This window comes from Lissotriton helveticus, chromosome 3_1 (assembly GCF_964261635.1).
Source record: "Lissotriton helveticus chromosome 3_1, aLisHel1.1, whole genome shotgun sequence".
Classification (NCBI taxonomy): Eukaryota; Metazoa; Chordata; class Amphibia; order Caudata; family Salamandridae; genus Lissotriton; species Lissotriton helveticus.
Window position 1 is genome coordinate 1,945,281,552 of NC_136061.1, and position 15,832 is coordinate 1,945,297,383.

Here is a 15,832-nt window from a genome sequence, read left to right on the forward strand (position 1 = left end):
TTGAAAATAATTAAAACAAATTTCTTCTTAGGAAGAAATTATATTAGTTAATCCAATTGCTTTCAAAAGAAGCAGTCATCTCTACAAAGAACACAATGAGCGTGATTCACAAATATTCTGCTATAACTTACTCTTATAGTGCTTCTGACTACCAAGAGTATTCCAGGTGTACTCCTGACTTACTCCTAAAATTCCTAAGGTAAACCACGCTTACTAAAAGTGTAAATGAGGATAACTTTATTTAACCACGATTTAAACGCTAACTTATTTTAGATGTATTGGGTTGGTTTGAATGTCATGTACTTCTGTTTTGCCTGATGTAGCGTTTCTGTTGAGCCCTGAAGCCATGGAGATGCTCTGGTGGCACACTATAAAACCAATATTACAAAATATACAAAAGGCACCAGACCTAGAAACTATGACACAGAACTAAACTCTGTATAGCATTATGAAACCCTACATGTCACAACTGAACACAACAAATATTGGTACATGATTAAGTGTGACTTGCTCTTCTAGTAATCCTGCCTTACTCATGAATTTCAGGACTTAGCTAGGAGTTTTCCTGGCTTACTACTACAATTCAGGAGTAAAGCATGCGTAAGTCACAGCAACATCTTTGTGAATCTGTTCCAATGTACAACGACAAAGTAAATAAACGTAAAACCTCAATAAAAAAGAGTAAAATAAGATCTATATGCAAAGCAAAACATATATTGCACCTAATAAAATGTAAAACAACCTAACAAATCAGAGCTACACTAAGTTATGGTAAACTAACTGAAACAAACCTAAAAGCACAACAAGAGTAAACGTAATGTAATAGAAAAGCAAAATGAAACGTTACACCATAACCAAGCTTTATACAATCAAAACATACAATAAACTAAAACTACACTGAAAAACAAACATAAGGTAACAAAACAAAACTAAAGTTAAAAAAAGTTAAGAATAAGTCTCTAAATTATACAAAAGGTGATGAACCTAAAGTAACTGAAACAAAACTATTCTTAACTAAACACAATTTACCACAACATCACAAAACAAACCTTCACCAAACACATTTTGATAAATGAAGAAATCCTAACGTTAGCTTATTGTCTAGTCAAGAGATGGCCTATGAGACCAAGGTACAGTTCTGCTAAGAGGGCGCCAGATGGCAGCATCCCCCTATTCTTGGCTGTGCTGCCGCAGCACAACACGCACGAGCTTACTTTGGGTGCAGAAGAGCCCGGCCCACCCCGGGGTGCACTTGCACTCTCCATCGTAGGCGCTGCAGACGGCTCCGTTGTGGCAGTTGCACGTGTGGATGCAATCCGGACCCCAGAAACCCGACGGACAAGCTGTAAAATAAATGCCAAAAAAGAGTGTCATTTTCTAGAAACACCTCAAACAAGCATGAGCGATACATTTGAAAGGACCAGTGAAAATATTTACACAGAATATAAAAAAGAACGAAGTTATAGATCGCAAGGTATTTACTGGGTGGAAAATGCATAAACCTCTGAATAGTAAAGTAATGCACGTCATCGATATAGTTTGCTGTATATTTCAGAAACATTACACTTAACACTCTAATTGAGGTCGTCTTAACCTTGTTCGTAAAAAAAGAAAAAAAGTGTAAAACTTTTTTCTACGAATAATAGCGTTTTAAAACGCCCGTATAACATTTCAGGCATTCCAAAAATAGCCTCACTTAATGTACTAAAAACTAGTTTCCCCTTTTAAATAGGTAATGCCAGCTCGTTTCCAAGCTGCAGCACATTTAACCACAAAGATCCATCGTTTTCATTATCAATCTGTAAGATTTATGAAGGGTATATAAAATTAGATGACAGTATTTATTAGAAGCAATAATCATTTACCGGACACTAACGCCCCCGCCTTTCATTTCTTTGTGAACATTGTCCATAAAAACAGACTGAAAATCCTCGTGGTGATTGGCAGTTACTCATGAAAACTCACCTAAAGTTGAAAATGGAAATCATTTGTTTTTATTTTATTGGGACAAAGCAAACACAAGGAGATGATGGACTGAGCGCTAAAACTTTTTAGACACTCACCCCCAGTCACAGATCAGGGTTCAATCCATCATTCTTCAGTTCATTTCGCCACCTCAGTTAAGACTCAGCTATATGTAAATCAGACTTGACCCTGTGCCTCATGGGAACAGACCAGCCCGTACTGCCTAGCCAGGTCTACCCTGAACCGGAAACAAGCATCCTGGGACTAGTTTCTGGTTAACACCCTTCTTTAGCCAGGCTAGCTTGAATCCAGTGGCAAAGTGAGCAAGGGACCCACATCTGGGCATACCCTGCCAACGTAGGGTAAACAAAGCATGAAGGATGGCACACTGAAACTTTTCAGGCACTCACCCCCAGTCACAGATCTGGGTTGAATCCTTCTTCATTCTTTAGCCCACTTCACCACCTCAGTTCAGACCCAGCTATATGCAAATCAGACTTGACCCTGTGCCTCATGGGAACAGTCCAGCCCAAACTGCCAAGCCAGGTCTTCCCTGAACCGGAAACAAGCATGCTGGGACAGGTTTCTGGGCAACACCCTTCTTCAGCCAGGCTAGTTGGAATCCAGTGGCAAAGTGAGCAAGGGACCCACATCTGGGCATACCCTGCCAACGTAGGGTGAACAAAGCAAATACAAGGAGATGATTGACGGAGCGCTGAAACTTTTCAGGCACTCATCCCCAGTCACAGATCTAGGTTGAATCATCATCATTGTTTAGCTCACCTCGCCACCTCAGTTCAGACCCAGCTATATGCAAATCAGTCTTGATCCTGCATGCCTCTAATCTGGAGCTGTGGTCAGATTATTTACCAGCATTTCCCTGATTCCTGTTCTTCCTTTCGGTGTCATGTGCCTACAGTTGTGGTAGGCGCGTCTCTTAGCATTTCAGAGATGTAATGGCCGCCCGCACCAGGAGGGAATGCAGATGATATGCCCGGCCCTGGGCAGGCTCTCCGTCTGCGTCATTCTGTCCAGTTCTAAAGCCTGGCCTGCAGTGCTGCACCAGTTCCGATGTTGAGGCCTCCTACGCAGCACAACTTTCTTTCTGCAGCACTATCCTAGCACGTTGTGGCGCCGCCCTGTGACGTCACGGTTCTGTGGGTGCCGTCACCGATCCGTCCGGGAGACAGTCACAAGGCTGAGCGTCTGCCCGGTCTTTCTTAGCTCCTGGTTGGTGACTGACTGACATCGTAATCCTATTAATGGCAATAAACCTACGCTCAGACACATGAAGGATGCCTTCAGCTCTTAAACTGTCACTTCGTTAAATGTTACAGAGGCGTTGAGAGTAAAAAGAAAAGCGAACATTCACAAGAAGGCAAGTACAGGGAACAGGAAGTGGTGCAAACAATGGAGACTTGACCCCATCAGTCAGTGCCATGTGGCACCAGTCAGATGGGGCAAGCACCAGAGTGGCGCTGTCCGGAGAAATGTTGTGAAATCAGAATTGTGCCGCATCCATTAATTCTATGTAGAAAGAGAAAGGTGCTGCCATGCAGGCGCGCAACACCCATTGGGCTCACGGGTCTTCAGCCCCCCCGTCGTGTGTGTCAGCCCGGGCAGAGACAGCTTCACGGGCTGGCGAGCATCTAATTGCAGCAGCACCCGAGTACTTAACAGGTCTTTAAAAGACCATTTACTTGTAAATGAGGCTTTTGTTGTGTTCACCCATTCTTACAGCCACTCTGTCTGTGGTTGGAAGAATTAGCTCCCCCCGAAATATTTTTCAGCCCACCCCCCGAAATTTGGCTCTAGTTGCCCGCCTGCTGCCATGTGATGACCCGGGATGGGAAGCTGCCTGGGCATCACGCTGCCCTGTCCCAAATACGTGTAAACTAGGCCGCTGGGTGGAGATGTCCAGTGTGCTGCGAGGGCCGCTCTTTGTCTGGGCACTGTAGGGGTTACTGGAACTATGGTGTCCCTTCATGTTTGTGCGCACTTTATTTTCTGTTAGGGCAGTGGGGGTCGGGATGGAGGGTCAGATGGTGGGGCTGGAGGGGGGTCTTTAAGCGTGAATAGCGTGTGGGATTTTAGCTCGTTTTTTGTGTGCCAGATAGGTTGTCCCACTTTGGCTCACGTACGGCCATGCCTGAGAGTTCCAGGCTGCCAGGCGTGACTCCTGCCCGAGTGCGTTGCTCCGCTCCGTTGTCCGAAGGGTCCCGGACCTCTGGCTCTCGTGTGGATAGCTGGCAATCAGATCTTGACCCTGAAAATTAAAGCATAGATGTCTACACGTCAGACTCTGCCTTTGTAAAGGACGTTACTGTGGTGTCTGAGCCTGGTCAGACACATGCTGCGAGGAGGCTAGGGCTCATGTGTGAAACGCAGTAAGAAACGGCACACACACAGTAGTAAGGATACTGGGCTAAGACCGCAAGGGGTCTTACGCCCCTTTATTTAACCCCTCGGGCGAGCCCGCCCTCAGGGTGCGTGCGTGCAAGCGCAGTGTGCACGGGCCAGGTGGCACCGTCACTATATCCCCTCAATCTTTTAGATACTGAGGTCCTTCACATTTTTCAACCTCAGTCCTTATTCACGCACCACGCAAAGTCCTTTAGCTTTTGGCTGGGGGCAGGGTTCAGCCGGAGACCATACCTCTGGCTCAGCGAGTTATTTTCTATTCCTGACCCCATGTCTCTCTCTCCTACCTCAGGGGACACGGCCCCAGGGATCCACTGTTCTCCTCCTACTCCTGACTCTTCTTCTTGACGCGACACAGGCGCCGGATTGCTGATTGGAGTACTCATTTGGGCTGTTCCCGCTTCTTCTTTGGACCCTCCAGTTGCACCTTCAGCTGGCCCGATGCCACACTCCACTTTCTTGAACCAAGATGGGTTCCTGGTGACCACACGATTCCCACGCATGGCAGACACCATGGTCCCCTGTACCTTGATGACTTCCCACACCACTGGCTCGTATGGGGTGCGATACTTCCACCCAGGGTAGCGGTCTTTCACGATGACCTTGTCACCAACTCGGATGTTCATCGGTCGTGCTCTCCGATCCTGACTTGCTTTGTCATTGGTTGTTTTTTCACCTTGCCTGGGCGGCCTTTGGATTCAGTGCTGGAGGGTTCCATGAAGGGTCTGCAAAAACACTGTCTCTCGAAGCTCTTCGTAACATGAGGTGGGCCGGTGCACATTGGGTGGTGCAGTGCGGCATCTGGCGATAGGCACGTAGGAACTGCTTAAGGCACTGTTCAGCCTCCTCTCCTCTTTCCACTCCAATCCGGAGAGCTTGGTTTATAGTTCACATGAACCGCTCTACTTCCCCGTTTGCCTGCGGCCACTGTGAAGTGATCTTGTGATGTCGAATGACTCGGGAGGCCAAGTACTCCTGAAACTCTTGACCCTGAAAAGGTGGGTCGTTGTCTGACTTTATTTCTTCCGGCAGTCCCATTGTGGCGAAAATGCGCTCCAGCGCAGTCTGTATGTACTGAAAAGCTGTCGACGACACCACTTCCACCAATGGGAATTTAGAATGCAAAGCGACGAGCACCAGAGTACTCTGGCCAGCAGGAAACGATCCAAACTCGAGAATAACTTCTGCCCAGGGCTCATAGCAAGGGTCCTCAGTGATCACCGGATGGGGTGCCGGATCGCTGCCTGTGATGTTGCAAGAATGGCATGTGCGGATGACTTCCTCGACCATGGCATCTATGCCCAGAAACCAGACCTTCCTCCATAGCTTGGCGTTTGTCTTGGAGATCCCTTGATGCCCCTAAAGCGCCAGATGGACCACTCTCCCCTGAAAGCTCTTTGGAACTACAAGGGTATTGCCGCGCAGAACAACCCCATAAAGACCTTCACTGAATTCGCTATGCACTTTCCAAATCTGTTGGCGAAATAGCCTTTCGTCCGCTGTCAGTGCACTGATTCTGTCAAGGAAGTGCCGCTAGTTTCTGTTAGATAACGTGGCCGTGACCTTGATGAGGCACTCATCAGACTCGGTCCCCTTGCCAATGTCTTGAAGCATGAGGGCAACTTGGTATGCTTCAAGGGATACTATCCTGACATATTCTTCGGTGTGGTCTTCATCGGGTTGTGGTGCGGATGACACAGGCAGTCCAGGGTGCCTCAACAGGAAGTCGGCTGGGTTGTTGACCCCGGACGAAAACCCCCTCAACGTGATAGGCCTACAGTTGGACTGCCCACCTCTCTATCCGTTGTGGAGCCAACCGGGATGTGCCGGCGAAGAGGGGAACGAGTGCCTTGTGATATGTGACCACCCAAAATTCGTGTCCAAACAAATAGAGATGGAAATGTTGGCATACCCATTTGATAGCCAGGGCTTCGAGCTCTATCTGTGCATAGCGCATCTCTGTTCCGGTCAGCGTCCGGCTGGCATATGCAGTTGGGACCCATTCTTTAGATTCTGTCTCTTGCATCAGGACCGCTCCCAGGCCTACAGGGCTTGCGTCGACCACCACTTCGGTGCACCGATAGGGCCGAAAGTACAACATCACCTGCTCATCGAGAAGGTCCTCCTTGATGGCATAGAATGCCAGATCTTCCTTCGCAGACCAGACCCACGGCTGCCCAGACTTTGTGAGAATGCAGAGTGGTTCAGATCAGGACACCAGATTGGGGATGAACCGGCCACAATACTTGGCTATCCCGAGGAAGCTGCGGACTTCGGTGGGCGACATAGGCTGCGGAGCAGCTCCATGGCAGACGCTTTCTTCGGATCAACCCTCAGGGCGTCTAAGGAGAAAATATATCCAAAAAAAAACACTGACTCTTGATAGAATGAGCACTTGGCTTGATGCAAGGTGCGTCCACTTTGCGCCAGCTGTTGAAGGGTGGCCCTAAGATGCACAAAGTGCTCTTCCAGTGTCTTGGAGACTACGAGGATGTCGTCGGTCAAGTTTATGACACCCTGCAGCCAAGTGAGCATCTGCCTCACCGTGTTTTGAAACACCTCTGCTGCTGAGGGAACTCCGAAGCTCAGTCTCTTGTACCGACGCAGTCCCACATGGGTGGAGAAGGTCGTGATGTTTCTATTATCAGGATGGAGTTCCCGCTGATGGTAGCCAGCATTAAGATTGAGTTTGGTGATCTACTTGGCGCCGTTGAGGTCGGCCACGATGTCATCCATAGTGGGTGTGAGATGACGCTCCCTCTTCACGGCCTTGTTTGGAAGGCGCAAGTCAACACATAGCCAAATGGCCCCTGGCTGCTTTGGTTTGGAAGCTACGACCAACGGCGACACCCACGGAGTGGGGCCCGACACCTTCTCTATCATGCCGAGTTGCTCCAGCTTTTTCAGCTCCTCCTCCACCTGAGGGCGCAGATGGAATGGCACCCAGCAGTGTCTCAAAGCCACGGACTTGACTGTTGGGTCAACGTGCAGCTTGAACATCTTCCCTTTTAGGCATCCCAGGCCTTCAAACAACATGGGGAAGTCTTTTAGAATCTCACGAGCGTGCAGATCGTGTACCTAGTTTGCGAAGAAAACTAGCTCCAGGTCCTCCGCTGTGTGGCAACTGAGGAGGGTTCCTCGCTTTTCTTCTGTGACGTGAAATCTTGTGTTGATACCATGACCCTCATTGACAACTTCGACCTCCATTACCCCTGGTAGGGGAAGCAGCTAATTTTCATCATATGTGTATATCCTTGCCTTGAACGGTAGGAGTGGGGGACGTGGCGAGAGAAGCTCATATTGATCGCTGTCCATTACGTTTACAGAGGCCCCGGTGTCTATGAGAGCACTCACTGGGGAGCCGGCCACGGTGATGGTACACATGGGTGGGGGCCGGTGCCTCGTGCCTTCTCGACCAACGAAGGATACGAAGAACACGTGTCTCTGCTCCGAATCCAAACCCTGGCGGGGTGGTTTCCATCTGATCCAGAGAGTCCTCGAGCGTCATCTGCCTCACGGCTGCCGTCGGTCTACGTTGACTTGGGGCGTTCGTCCTTCCTTTGCCACTTCTTCAGACCTTTGCAAAGTGGTTGAGCTTCTCACATTGAGAGCAGGTCTTCCCTTTCTCAAAGCTCCGCCCTGCCAGAGGGTGGTCCAATCCGCAATTCCCACATGCGCTTCCTTGGGGCTGTCTCATGGGTCCTCTTGACGATGCTGGACGCCTCTGAATAGCGTCCACTTTCTCCTCCTTGATCACAGGGGGTCGTGGCGATGCGACCTGAGGTGTGGGCCGGTTGAGGGCTGCCTCCATCTCATCCGCACGATCGTTGGACAGCTCGTGGGATCTGGTGAGCACAAGGATCTCGTCCAGACTAATGAGTGGTTGGCGAAGTATCAGGCAGCGCAGTGTCACTGACCGACATCCTCGAATGACTAGCGCCCTGATCTCTTCTCTCTGGTCTGGCAGCATGCAAGAACTCACCAGCTTCCGTAGACGAGCGTGGAAAACATCAATGGTCTCAGCCTCCCCTTGAAGCACGTGTCTGAGCTTGAAGCGCTCGAAGACGGGGTTTATTTGGGAGTCAAAGTGCTGGGATAGGGCGGCCACCGCCCTGTTACAGTCATCCGGTCCTATGTTAGGTAGTGTCTCAAATAAATCATACAGCTTACCCCCTCCGTAGCACATGAGGAGTGACCTTTTTACCTTCCCATCGGTCTCTCGCACGCCCACTAAGTAATGGTCAAGGTGGCCGATCCAGGACTTCCCGTGTGCTGCCGCCATGGCAGGGTCGGAGAGTTTGCTGAACGGTGGAAGGGGGGTAGCCATGGCCTGGCCAGGCCGAGTCTGGGTCGGTAGGGTTGCCTGCTGGGGAATGGGTGGTTGCGCCACAGGGGCACTACCCCTTCCATTTGCGTCTTGCCCACTCATCCTCAGTTGCTCGAGTACTGGTAATGCTCACTGGAGGTGGCAGCAGGACAGGCTTCTGGGCGCAGGCCGACACGGGCCGTCAATAGCTCTGCCGCTACTACGCATGGGTAGGCTGGCGATGTGGGTGCTCCAACCAGTGGTGATGACTACTACCGTGAGGGGTGCTCAGACCCCAGTGGAATTAGCAGCAAAAGTTCAAGGTGTGTCTTGTGTTCAGGCACTGCCCTCCTCGTGGCTGAAGTTGGTGACAGTCTGCTGGGAGGGAAGATCCACTGTTCAGGAGAAAGCTGCGCGTGTCTACACTCCCTTTTTGCCAGTCCAATTGCCTGCTGCAGCCAATATACACGGCTGAGCGCTGGGGCCTGTGTGCATGTTCTAAGCGCGCTGCGGGGCCTACTACTTTCACTTTCCCCAAGTCTGGCGAGTTCGGAGCTCCTTCTTCATACCGGCCTCCGGCTTGACCACGTGACTGTGGGAGCGCGGCTGCCGGGGTGCCGGCTTTATTCCTCCGCACCAGGGGGATTGGGCACAGCCAGCGCGGTGGGTCGCGGGGCAAGGTCGGCCTCATCTTCAGGGCGTAGTTCCAGGTGCCGGCGACTGCAGGCAGACAGCAGCTCAGTGCGGGGTGGGCACCCGCCAAAGATACACCTTCTCGCAACAGGCGGCGGTGATGAGCGGGGTGGGCTCCCGCCAAGGCGACACGTGCAGCTCCGGCCGAGCGGACCGCAAACACCATGTGGAGATCTTCTTCGGCAGCAACCAGCCGCGACCACCGGCACTGGGCAAGCAAGGTAGGCGAGGCAATATCGAGGCGTGGGTGGGACCCGCCTCATCATCAATGTGGCATCTGCGCCTGGTCGGACCCACGCTGCACGGAGGCAGGCCTCTGGCGTGGAACGCAGCTAGAAACGGCACACACACAGTAGTAAGGGTACTGGGCTAAGACAGTGAGCAGTCTTATGACCCTTTATTTAACCCCTCGGGTGAGCCCGCCCTCAGGATGCTTGCATGCGTGCAAGCACAGTGTGCACGGGCCGGGTGGCACCGTCACTACAGTTACAAGTATGAAAGGGCTTAACTATTGTTTGGTGCAGGGAGCTCCGGAGCGTTTCTTGGTGTAAAGGTGTGTGGTGCTTGGAGCCGTAAAACACAATCGCATGATATCCTCATGATCCACAAACATCCTTTCACACCCTCCTCAGCCTCGTTTTGTCGAGTTTGCTTTTCAAAGAAGCATGCTTGGAGATCTTTGGTCAGTCTGCAGTTCTGGTAACACTTCAAATTAACTATTCATGTCAGAAGCACTTATTTTGGGGGTATCTTTTTGAGAAATCATTCTACAATAAATAAACGACCAATAAGTAGTTACTTTTATCATTATTGTAACTACTGTATAATTCTTAGTGGAAATTGATTCTCAATGTCAAGAAAATACTCCCGGACTCGGTAGGATATTAAACCCTCGTGCAGAATAGAAGAGGCCTTCAAGTCTGATGTCAAGAACGTTGATGTTCGCCTCTAACAGTACCATATTTAAGATGTTACACAGATTGTACATTTCCACCTACTGCTTCTACTTTTCCGTGTAAATACAGCATGATGTTTTTTACATTTAAGTGATGAAAAACAGAAATTTGGTTATTTGGGGCAATGTTCTATGCATCTTTCTAGGGTATTTTAAATGGTGTTTCAATGTATGGTTTGATGGTTCAGGGATTGGCACGGGCATTATGTTTCTCTCAATACAGTGGTACACTTGCATGGGGTGTGCTGTTACAGAGGCCCTTAGTGGGGGTGCTCAACACATCTGGTCATGGAACTGTTGCTTCATTTCACGGGGGTTGGTACCACCTAGCATTGTTTGGTTGCAGGTGGGTGATTTTCAGGCCACAGCTTTGCTGCTTTTAGTTGCTGGTAGGTGTGTGGTATCTTATTTTATGTTACTTGGTATTTCTTAACCACAGGTTGACTGTCATTATTGGTGCTGCGGGAAAGACAAAACATAATAATGCTAAACTCCGCTTGACTCAAAGTTAATCAAGGAGGTTTTTTGTCCTTTTCTGAACTGAAGTAGAGAGGATTTGCATCAAAGTCGTGGGGACACGCCCTATGTTTTAGGAGAAGCAACAGAAAAAGATCTGTCACCGCAGTTTGCTGGTCTCGTGTTCAAAGAAGGAGTGGTTGAGCTGTAAGCATCTAGACTCCTTATGTCAGATAAATATATAAGCTAGAAGCTGATAAGTAGCTCTATGGATGATGGTCCTGGCTTTAAAAATAACCCTCTCTGTATGGGTGGCCAGTGGTGCGGTCTTAGAATGCCCAATATGTGGTCGGATGGACTGGTTACTTACCTGTAATCCTAGTTCTCTTCCAGGGGTATCCTCATCAAAGTCATAAGCATTACAATATTCCCGCCCATGCGCGGGACCCCGGAAACACTATATTATATGTGCCCCACATATATATACTCGTATATATATATATATATATATATATACATATATATATAAAAACATGCAATAGCAGCCAAATCACATCAGAGCTGGAATATGCTGTGAAGAATTTCCACCATACATGAATAATATGCATTAGAAACATGAGAAACAACACAAAAGATTGTTTAGAAACTGTTTTAATGCTTAGGCAGCAGCAGAAATTCTTATAACACCCTGAAAGCATAGAAAGCTCCCAGGCTGCATTGCAAACACACAGTCTAAAAAGACTGAAAAGCTAACCTGTAGCTGTATACAAAAAAAACTGACACCGTGCCTTTAAGGCACCCATGACCCCCGGTATCCCATCATGCCTCAGGGGTGACAGTTAGGTCAGTTGTTCTTTTCGGAGACTGAAACAAACCCAGTAACAAAATAGGTTAACAATATCTCCTTATTAAAGAATATCCTTTGCCCGGGGAGGCGGGAGGGTTGCTTATGACTTTGAAGAGGATACCCCTGGAAGAGAACTAGGATTACAGGTAAGTAACTAATCCTTCTCTTCCAGGGGATCCTCATCAATAGTCATAAGCATTAGAATAGAATAGCGAGCCTCTCCTCATCCCTGCGGGCAAAGGAATGACAAGGCAGTAATCTCATCAACAAGCCTGAGCAGGCTATAGGCTACCCAAACAGATTTCTCAAGGAGGCTTGCCCTACTTGAGTATCGGCCCTGGAATCAGATTCGAGACAGTAATGTCTCGTAAAGGTATGAACTGATTTCCAGGTTGCAGCCTTGCATATTTCTGACATCGGAATGTCATGTAAGAAAGCTACTGTAGCGGCTTTCCCTCTAGTGGAATGCGCTTTGGGTGACACCAATAAAGGCTTGCCTGCAAGCTGATAGGCCAATTTAATGCAAGAGACAATCCATCTGGAGATGGACCTCTTGGCCGCTGGAAAACCCGTCCTCATTGAACCATAGTTCACAAACAGTTGATCCGTTTTCCTGATCCCTTTAGTCTTTTCCAAATAGAACTTGAGCACTCTCTTAAGATCCAAGGAGTGCAGTGATCGCTCGGCTGGGGTTGTAGGATTTGGAAAAAACAAAGGGAGGGAAATGGACTGAATTATATGAAAATCAGAAACCACTTTAGGCAACAAAGATGGATGAGCCCTTAGGACTACTCTATTGTGGTGGAAAACAGTATATGGTTCCTTCGCACAGAGGGCTTGTATCTCGCTTACTCTGCGCGCTGAGGTAATCGCCACCAAAAAGTCCGCCTTCAAAGAGAGATGTTGTAAAGAGCCCTTGTGGATGGGCTCGAAAGGAGGCAACATTAACCTGGATAGAACCAGGTTCAATTCCCAAGGAGGAGAAGGATTTCGCACAGGGGGATACACTTTTTTCAACCCCTGGAGGAAGTCCTTAACCACCGGAACCTGAAAGAAAGAGATCTGATCAGGTGATTTCCTGTACGCCACTATGGCTGACAAATGCACTCTAATGGAAGCATATTTCAAACCAGAAGTTGCCAAAGAAAGGAGGTATGGCAGGATTACCTCCTCCTGCCCTTTAGTCGGATCTAAGTGATGATCCCTACACCATATGTACAACCTTTTCCACTTGAACGCATAAGATGCTCTCGTGGAAGGCCCCTTAGCCTCCTTTAAAATGTGCATACATTCGGGAGGCAGATTCAAATGCCCATATTGCAGGACCTCAGGTGCCATGCTGTCAAGTTCAGTGATGAGAGGTTGGGATGTAGTATCCTCCCGTTCATCTTGCTCAACAGGTCCGGTTTGCAAGGAAGTCGTCTGTGTGGACACACAGGCAGATGCAGCAGGTCCGGGTACCACCACTGTCGTGGCCAATCCGGAGCTATCAAGATCATCTCCATGTCCGACCTGAGGAGCTTGGAAACTACCTTCGGAATCAGAGGCAGGGGAGGAAACGCGTAAGCAAATGTTCCCGACCAATCCATCAGGAGAGCGTTCCCCTGCGTCCCTGGCCGGTGGAATCTGGACGCGAAGGCATGGCATTTTGCGTTTTCTTCGTCCGCAAACAAGTCTATGGCTGGACGACCCCAACAACGAAAAAGCTCTTCTACCACTTAGTCGTTTAGCACCCAGTCTGGCTGATCTTCGAAGTACCTGCTGAGTGCATCTGCTTTGATGTTTAACTCGCCTGGAAGGTGCACCACCACCACTAAAAGGTTTCGAGAGAGAAGCCAGTGCCAGATGGTTTGAGCCTCCCGGGAGAGAGGGCGAGATCGTGTGCCTCCTTCTTTGTTCAGATAGAACATGGTAGTTGTATTGTCTGTCTGAACTAAGACTGAGTTGGACTCGATCGCTGGAAGAAAAGCTTTGAGAGCTAGAAACACCGCTCTGAGCTCCAGCATGTTTATGTGGTACGTCTGCTCCTGTGCAGACCACTGACCCTGAATCTGTAGGGGACCCATGTGCGCTCCCCAGCCTTGTAGAGAGGCATCTGTCACTATAGACTGGGTGGGTAGTGGCTGATGAAAAGGGACTCCCACCAGCACATTTCTCGTCTGAGTCCACCATTTGATGGCATCCTTCGCTGTCTGGGAAAGAGTGATACGATCTTCCCAACGCCCTGTCGCCTGGTCCCACTGGTCTTCGAGAGCCTGTTGTATAGGGCGCATTCTCAGCCTGGCGTTCGGGATGAGAAAAATGCAGGACGCCATGGAACCAAGCAGGGAGGCTACCTGTCGGACTGTCGGAAGCCAAGACTCTAATAGAATCCCACACTTCTGCCTCATGGAAAAAAGTCTCTCCTCCGAAGGAAACGCTTTTCCCAATCTTGTGTCCAGAACGGAGCCTAGGTAGTGGATGGACTGTGTCGGCCGCTGGACTGACTTCTCCAGGTTCACATGGAGACCGAGCGTGTGCAACTGGTGTAGACAAAGTTGCAGATCGTGCCTCACCTGTACCGGAGACGGGCCCTTTAGGAGCCAGTCGTCCAGGTATGGGTAAATGAAGAGTCCCTTTTTGTGAAGAAAAGCCGCCACCACTGCCATGCATTTGGTGAAGACTCATGGTGCGGACTTGAGTCCGAAGGGTAGCACCTTGTACTGGTAGTGTTTGCTTCCTACGACAAACCTCAAGTACTTGCGATGCTGCAGAGCAATCGGAATGTGAATGTATGCATCTTGCAGATCCACCGAACACATCCAATCTCCGGCTTGAAGATGTGGGCATATTTGGTGAAGAGCAAACATGCGGAACTTTTCCCTGACTATGACTTTGTTTAGGAGACGCAGATCTAGTATAGGCCTGAACTTGTCCTCCTGATCTTTTTTGGGGACAAGAAAGTATCTTGAGTAGACTCCCTTTCCTCTTTGAGAGGGAGGAACTTCCTCTACAGCTCTTTTTTGTAGGAGGACTGTCAATTCTCTGCGGAGCAAGCTCAGCTGGTGAGGGCAAGAGGTCTTTGGAGGAATGCTTTTCGGGAGCGCACGGAAACGTAGCCTGTATCCATTGCGCAGTATATTCAGCACCCACTGATCTTTTGTGATGCTGACCCACTCTGCCAGGTGTTGTGAAGCACTTCCTCACACTGGAGTGGGCAACGGCGCCAGAGGAAGCCACTGATCAAGCCTTTCCTCCTCTCGTGGTGGTAGAGGACTGCTGGTGACCTCCTCTACCTCTGTTGGATTTGCCTCGGAACTGGGATTTTCCTTGGTTCTTATTCTGGGACCACTGAGGGGTTTGAACCCTCTGTTGAGCCCCTCTCCCCCTGTTGGTCTTAAAGCGGCGTTTGAACTCTTTTTTCTTCTCCAAACCCACCGCTTTCACCGTATCCAGTTCAGTCTTCATACGGGTCATCTCTTCGTCAGCATGTTCTCCGAAGAGAGAGGAACCCGAAAAGGGAAGATTAAGGATGCGATGCTGAGGATCCGGCTTCAGCCCTGTGAGGCGCAACCAAGCCGACCTTCTGGCACAAACCCCATGTGAGTAGGAATGTGCCGCAAGCACTGCACCATCCGCTGCTGTGCTTATCAACTGGTTCGCCACCAAACATCCTTCTGTCATAGTTTCTTCAAAGTCATTCTGGTCTTCCTTTGGCAGTTTGGACTTGAACCTCTCCATGGAGTCCCATATGGCTCTGTCGTATCTACCCAGCAGTGCGGCCGCACTGGAGACCTTCAGCGAGGAGGCAGCTGAATTGCAAACTTTGCGACCCCACGAATCCTGAGATTTGCTGTCCTTATCTGGTGGGACTGAAGAGGAAGCAGCAACTGCATGCGTCTTCCTCGCCGCTGCCACTATCACAGAGTCTGCTGGAGGGTCAGATTTTACAAAAACTGGGTCAGAAGAAGCCGGTTTGTATTTCTTCTGTATGCGGGCTGGCACCGCTCTGATGGCTGCCGGGGTTAGGAAAACGTCCTTGACCGGATCCATAATTCCCGGGACTAAAGGCAGCAGTGGACGAGAGATAGATTTTTTGTGCAAAGTTTCAAAAATGACTGCCGTAGTAACCTGGGGGACAGACATTTCAATGCTCAGCTTCTGAGCTCCTCTTTGCAGGACATCCAGATAAGTGCCGATGTCATCGACT

The 15,832-nt window shown here is 49.4% G+C and overlaps 1 protein-coding gene across 2 annotated transcripts in view; it reads right to left on the reverse strand.

Moving 5' to 3' along the window:
- Positions 1-15,832, reverse strand: part of MEGF11 (multiple EGF like domains 11) — a 1,491,879-nt gene that overhangs the window by 188,892 nt on the left and 1,287,155 nt on the right. For both annotated transcript variants that reach the window (XM_078683026.1, XM_078683027.1), the window contains exon 15: positions 1,215-1,343. In XM_078683026.1, coding sequence (XP_078539152.1) covers positions 1,215-1,343 — 129 coding nt within the window. The remainder of the gene's footprint in view (positions 1-1,214; positions 1,344-15,832) is intronic.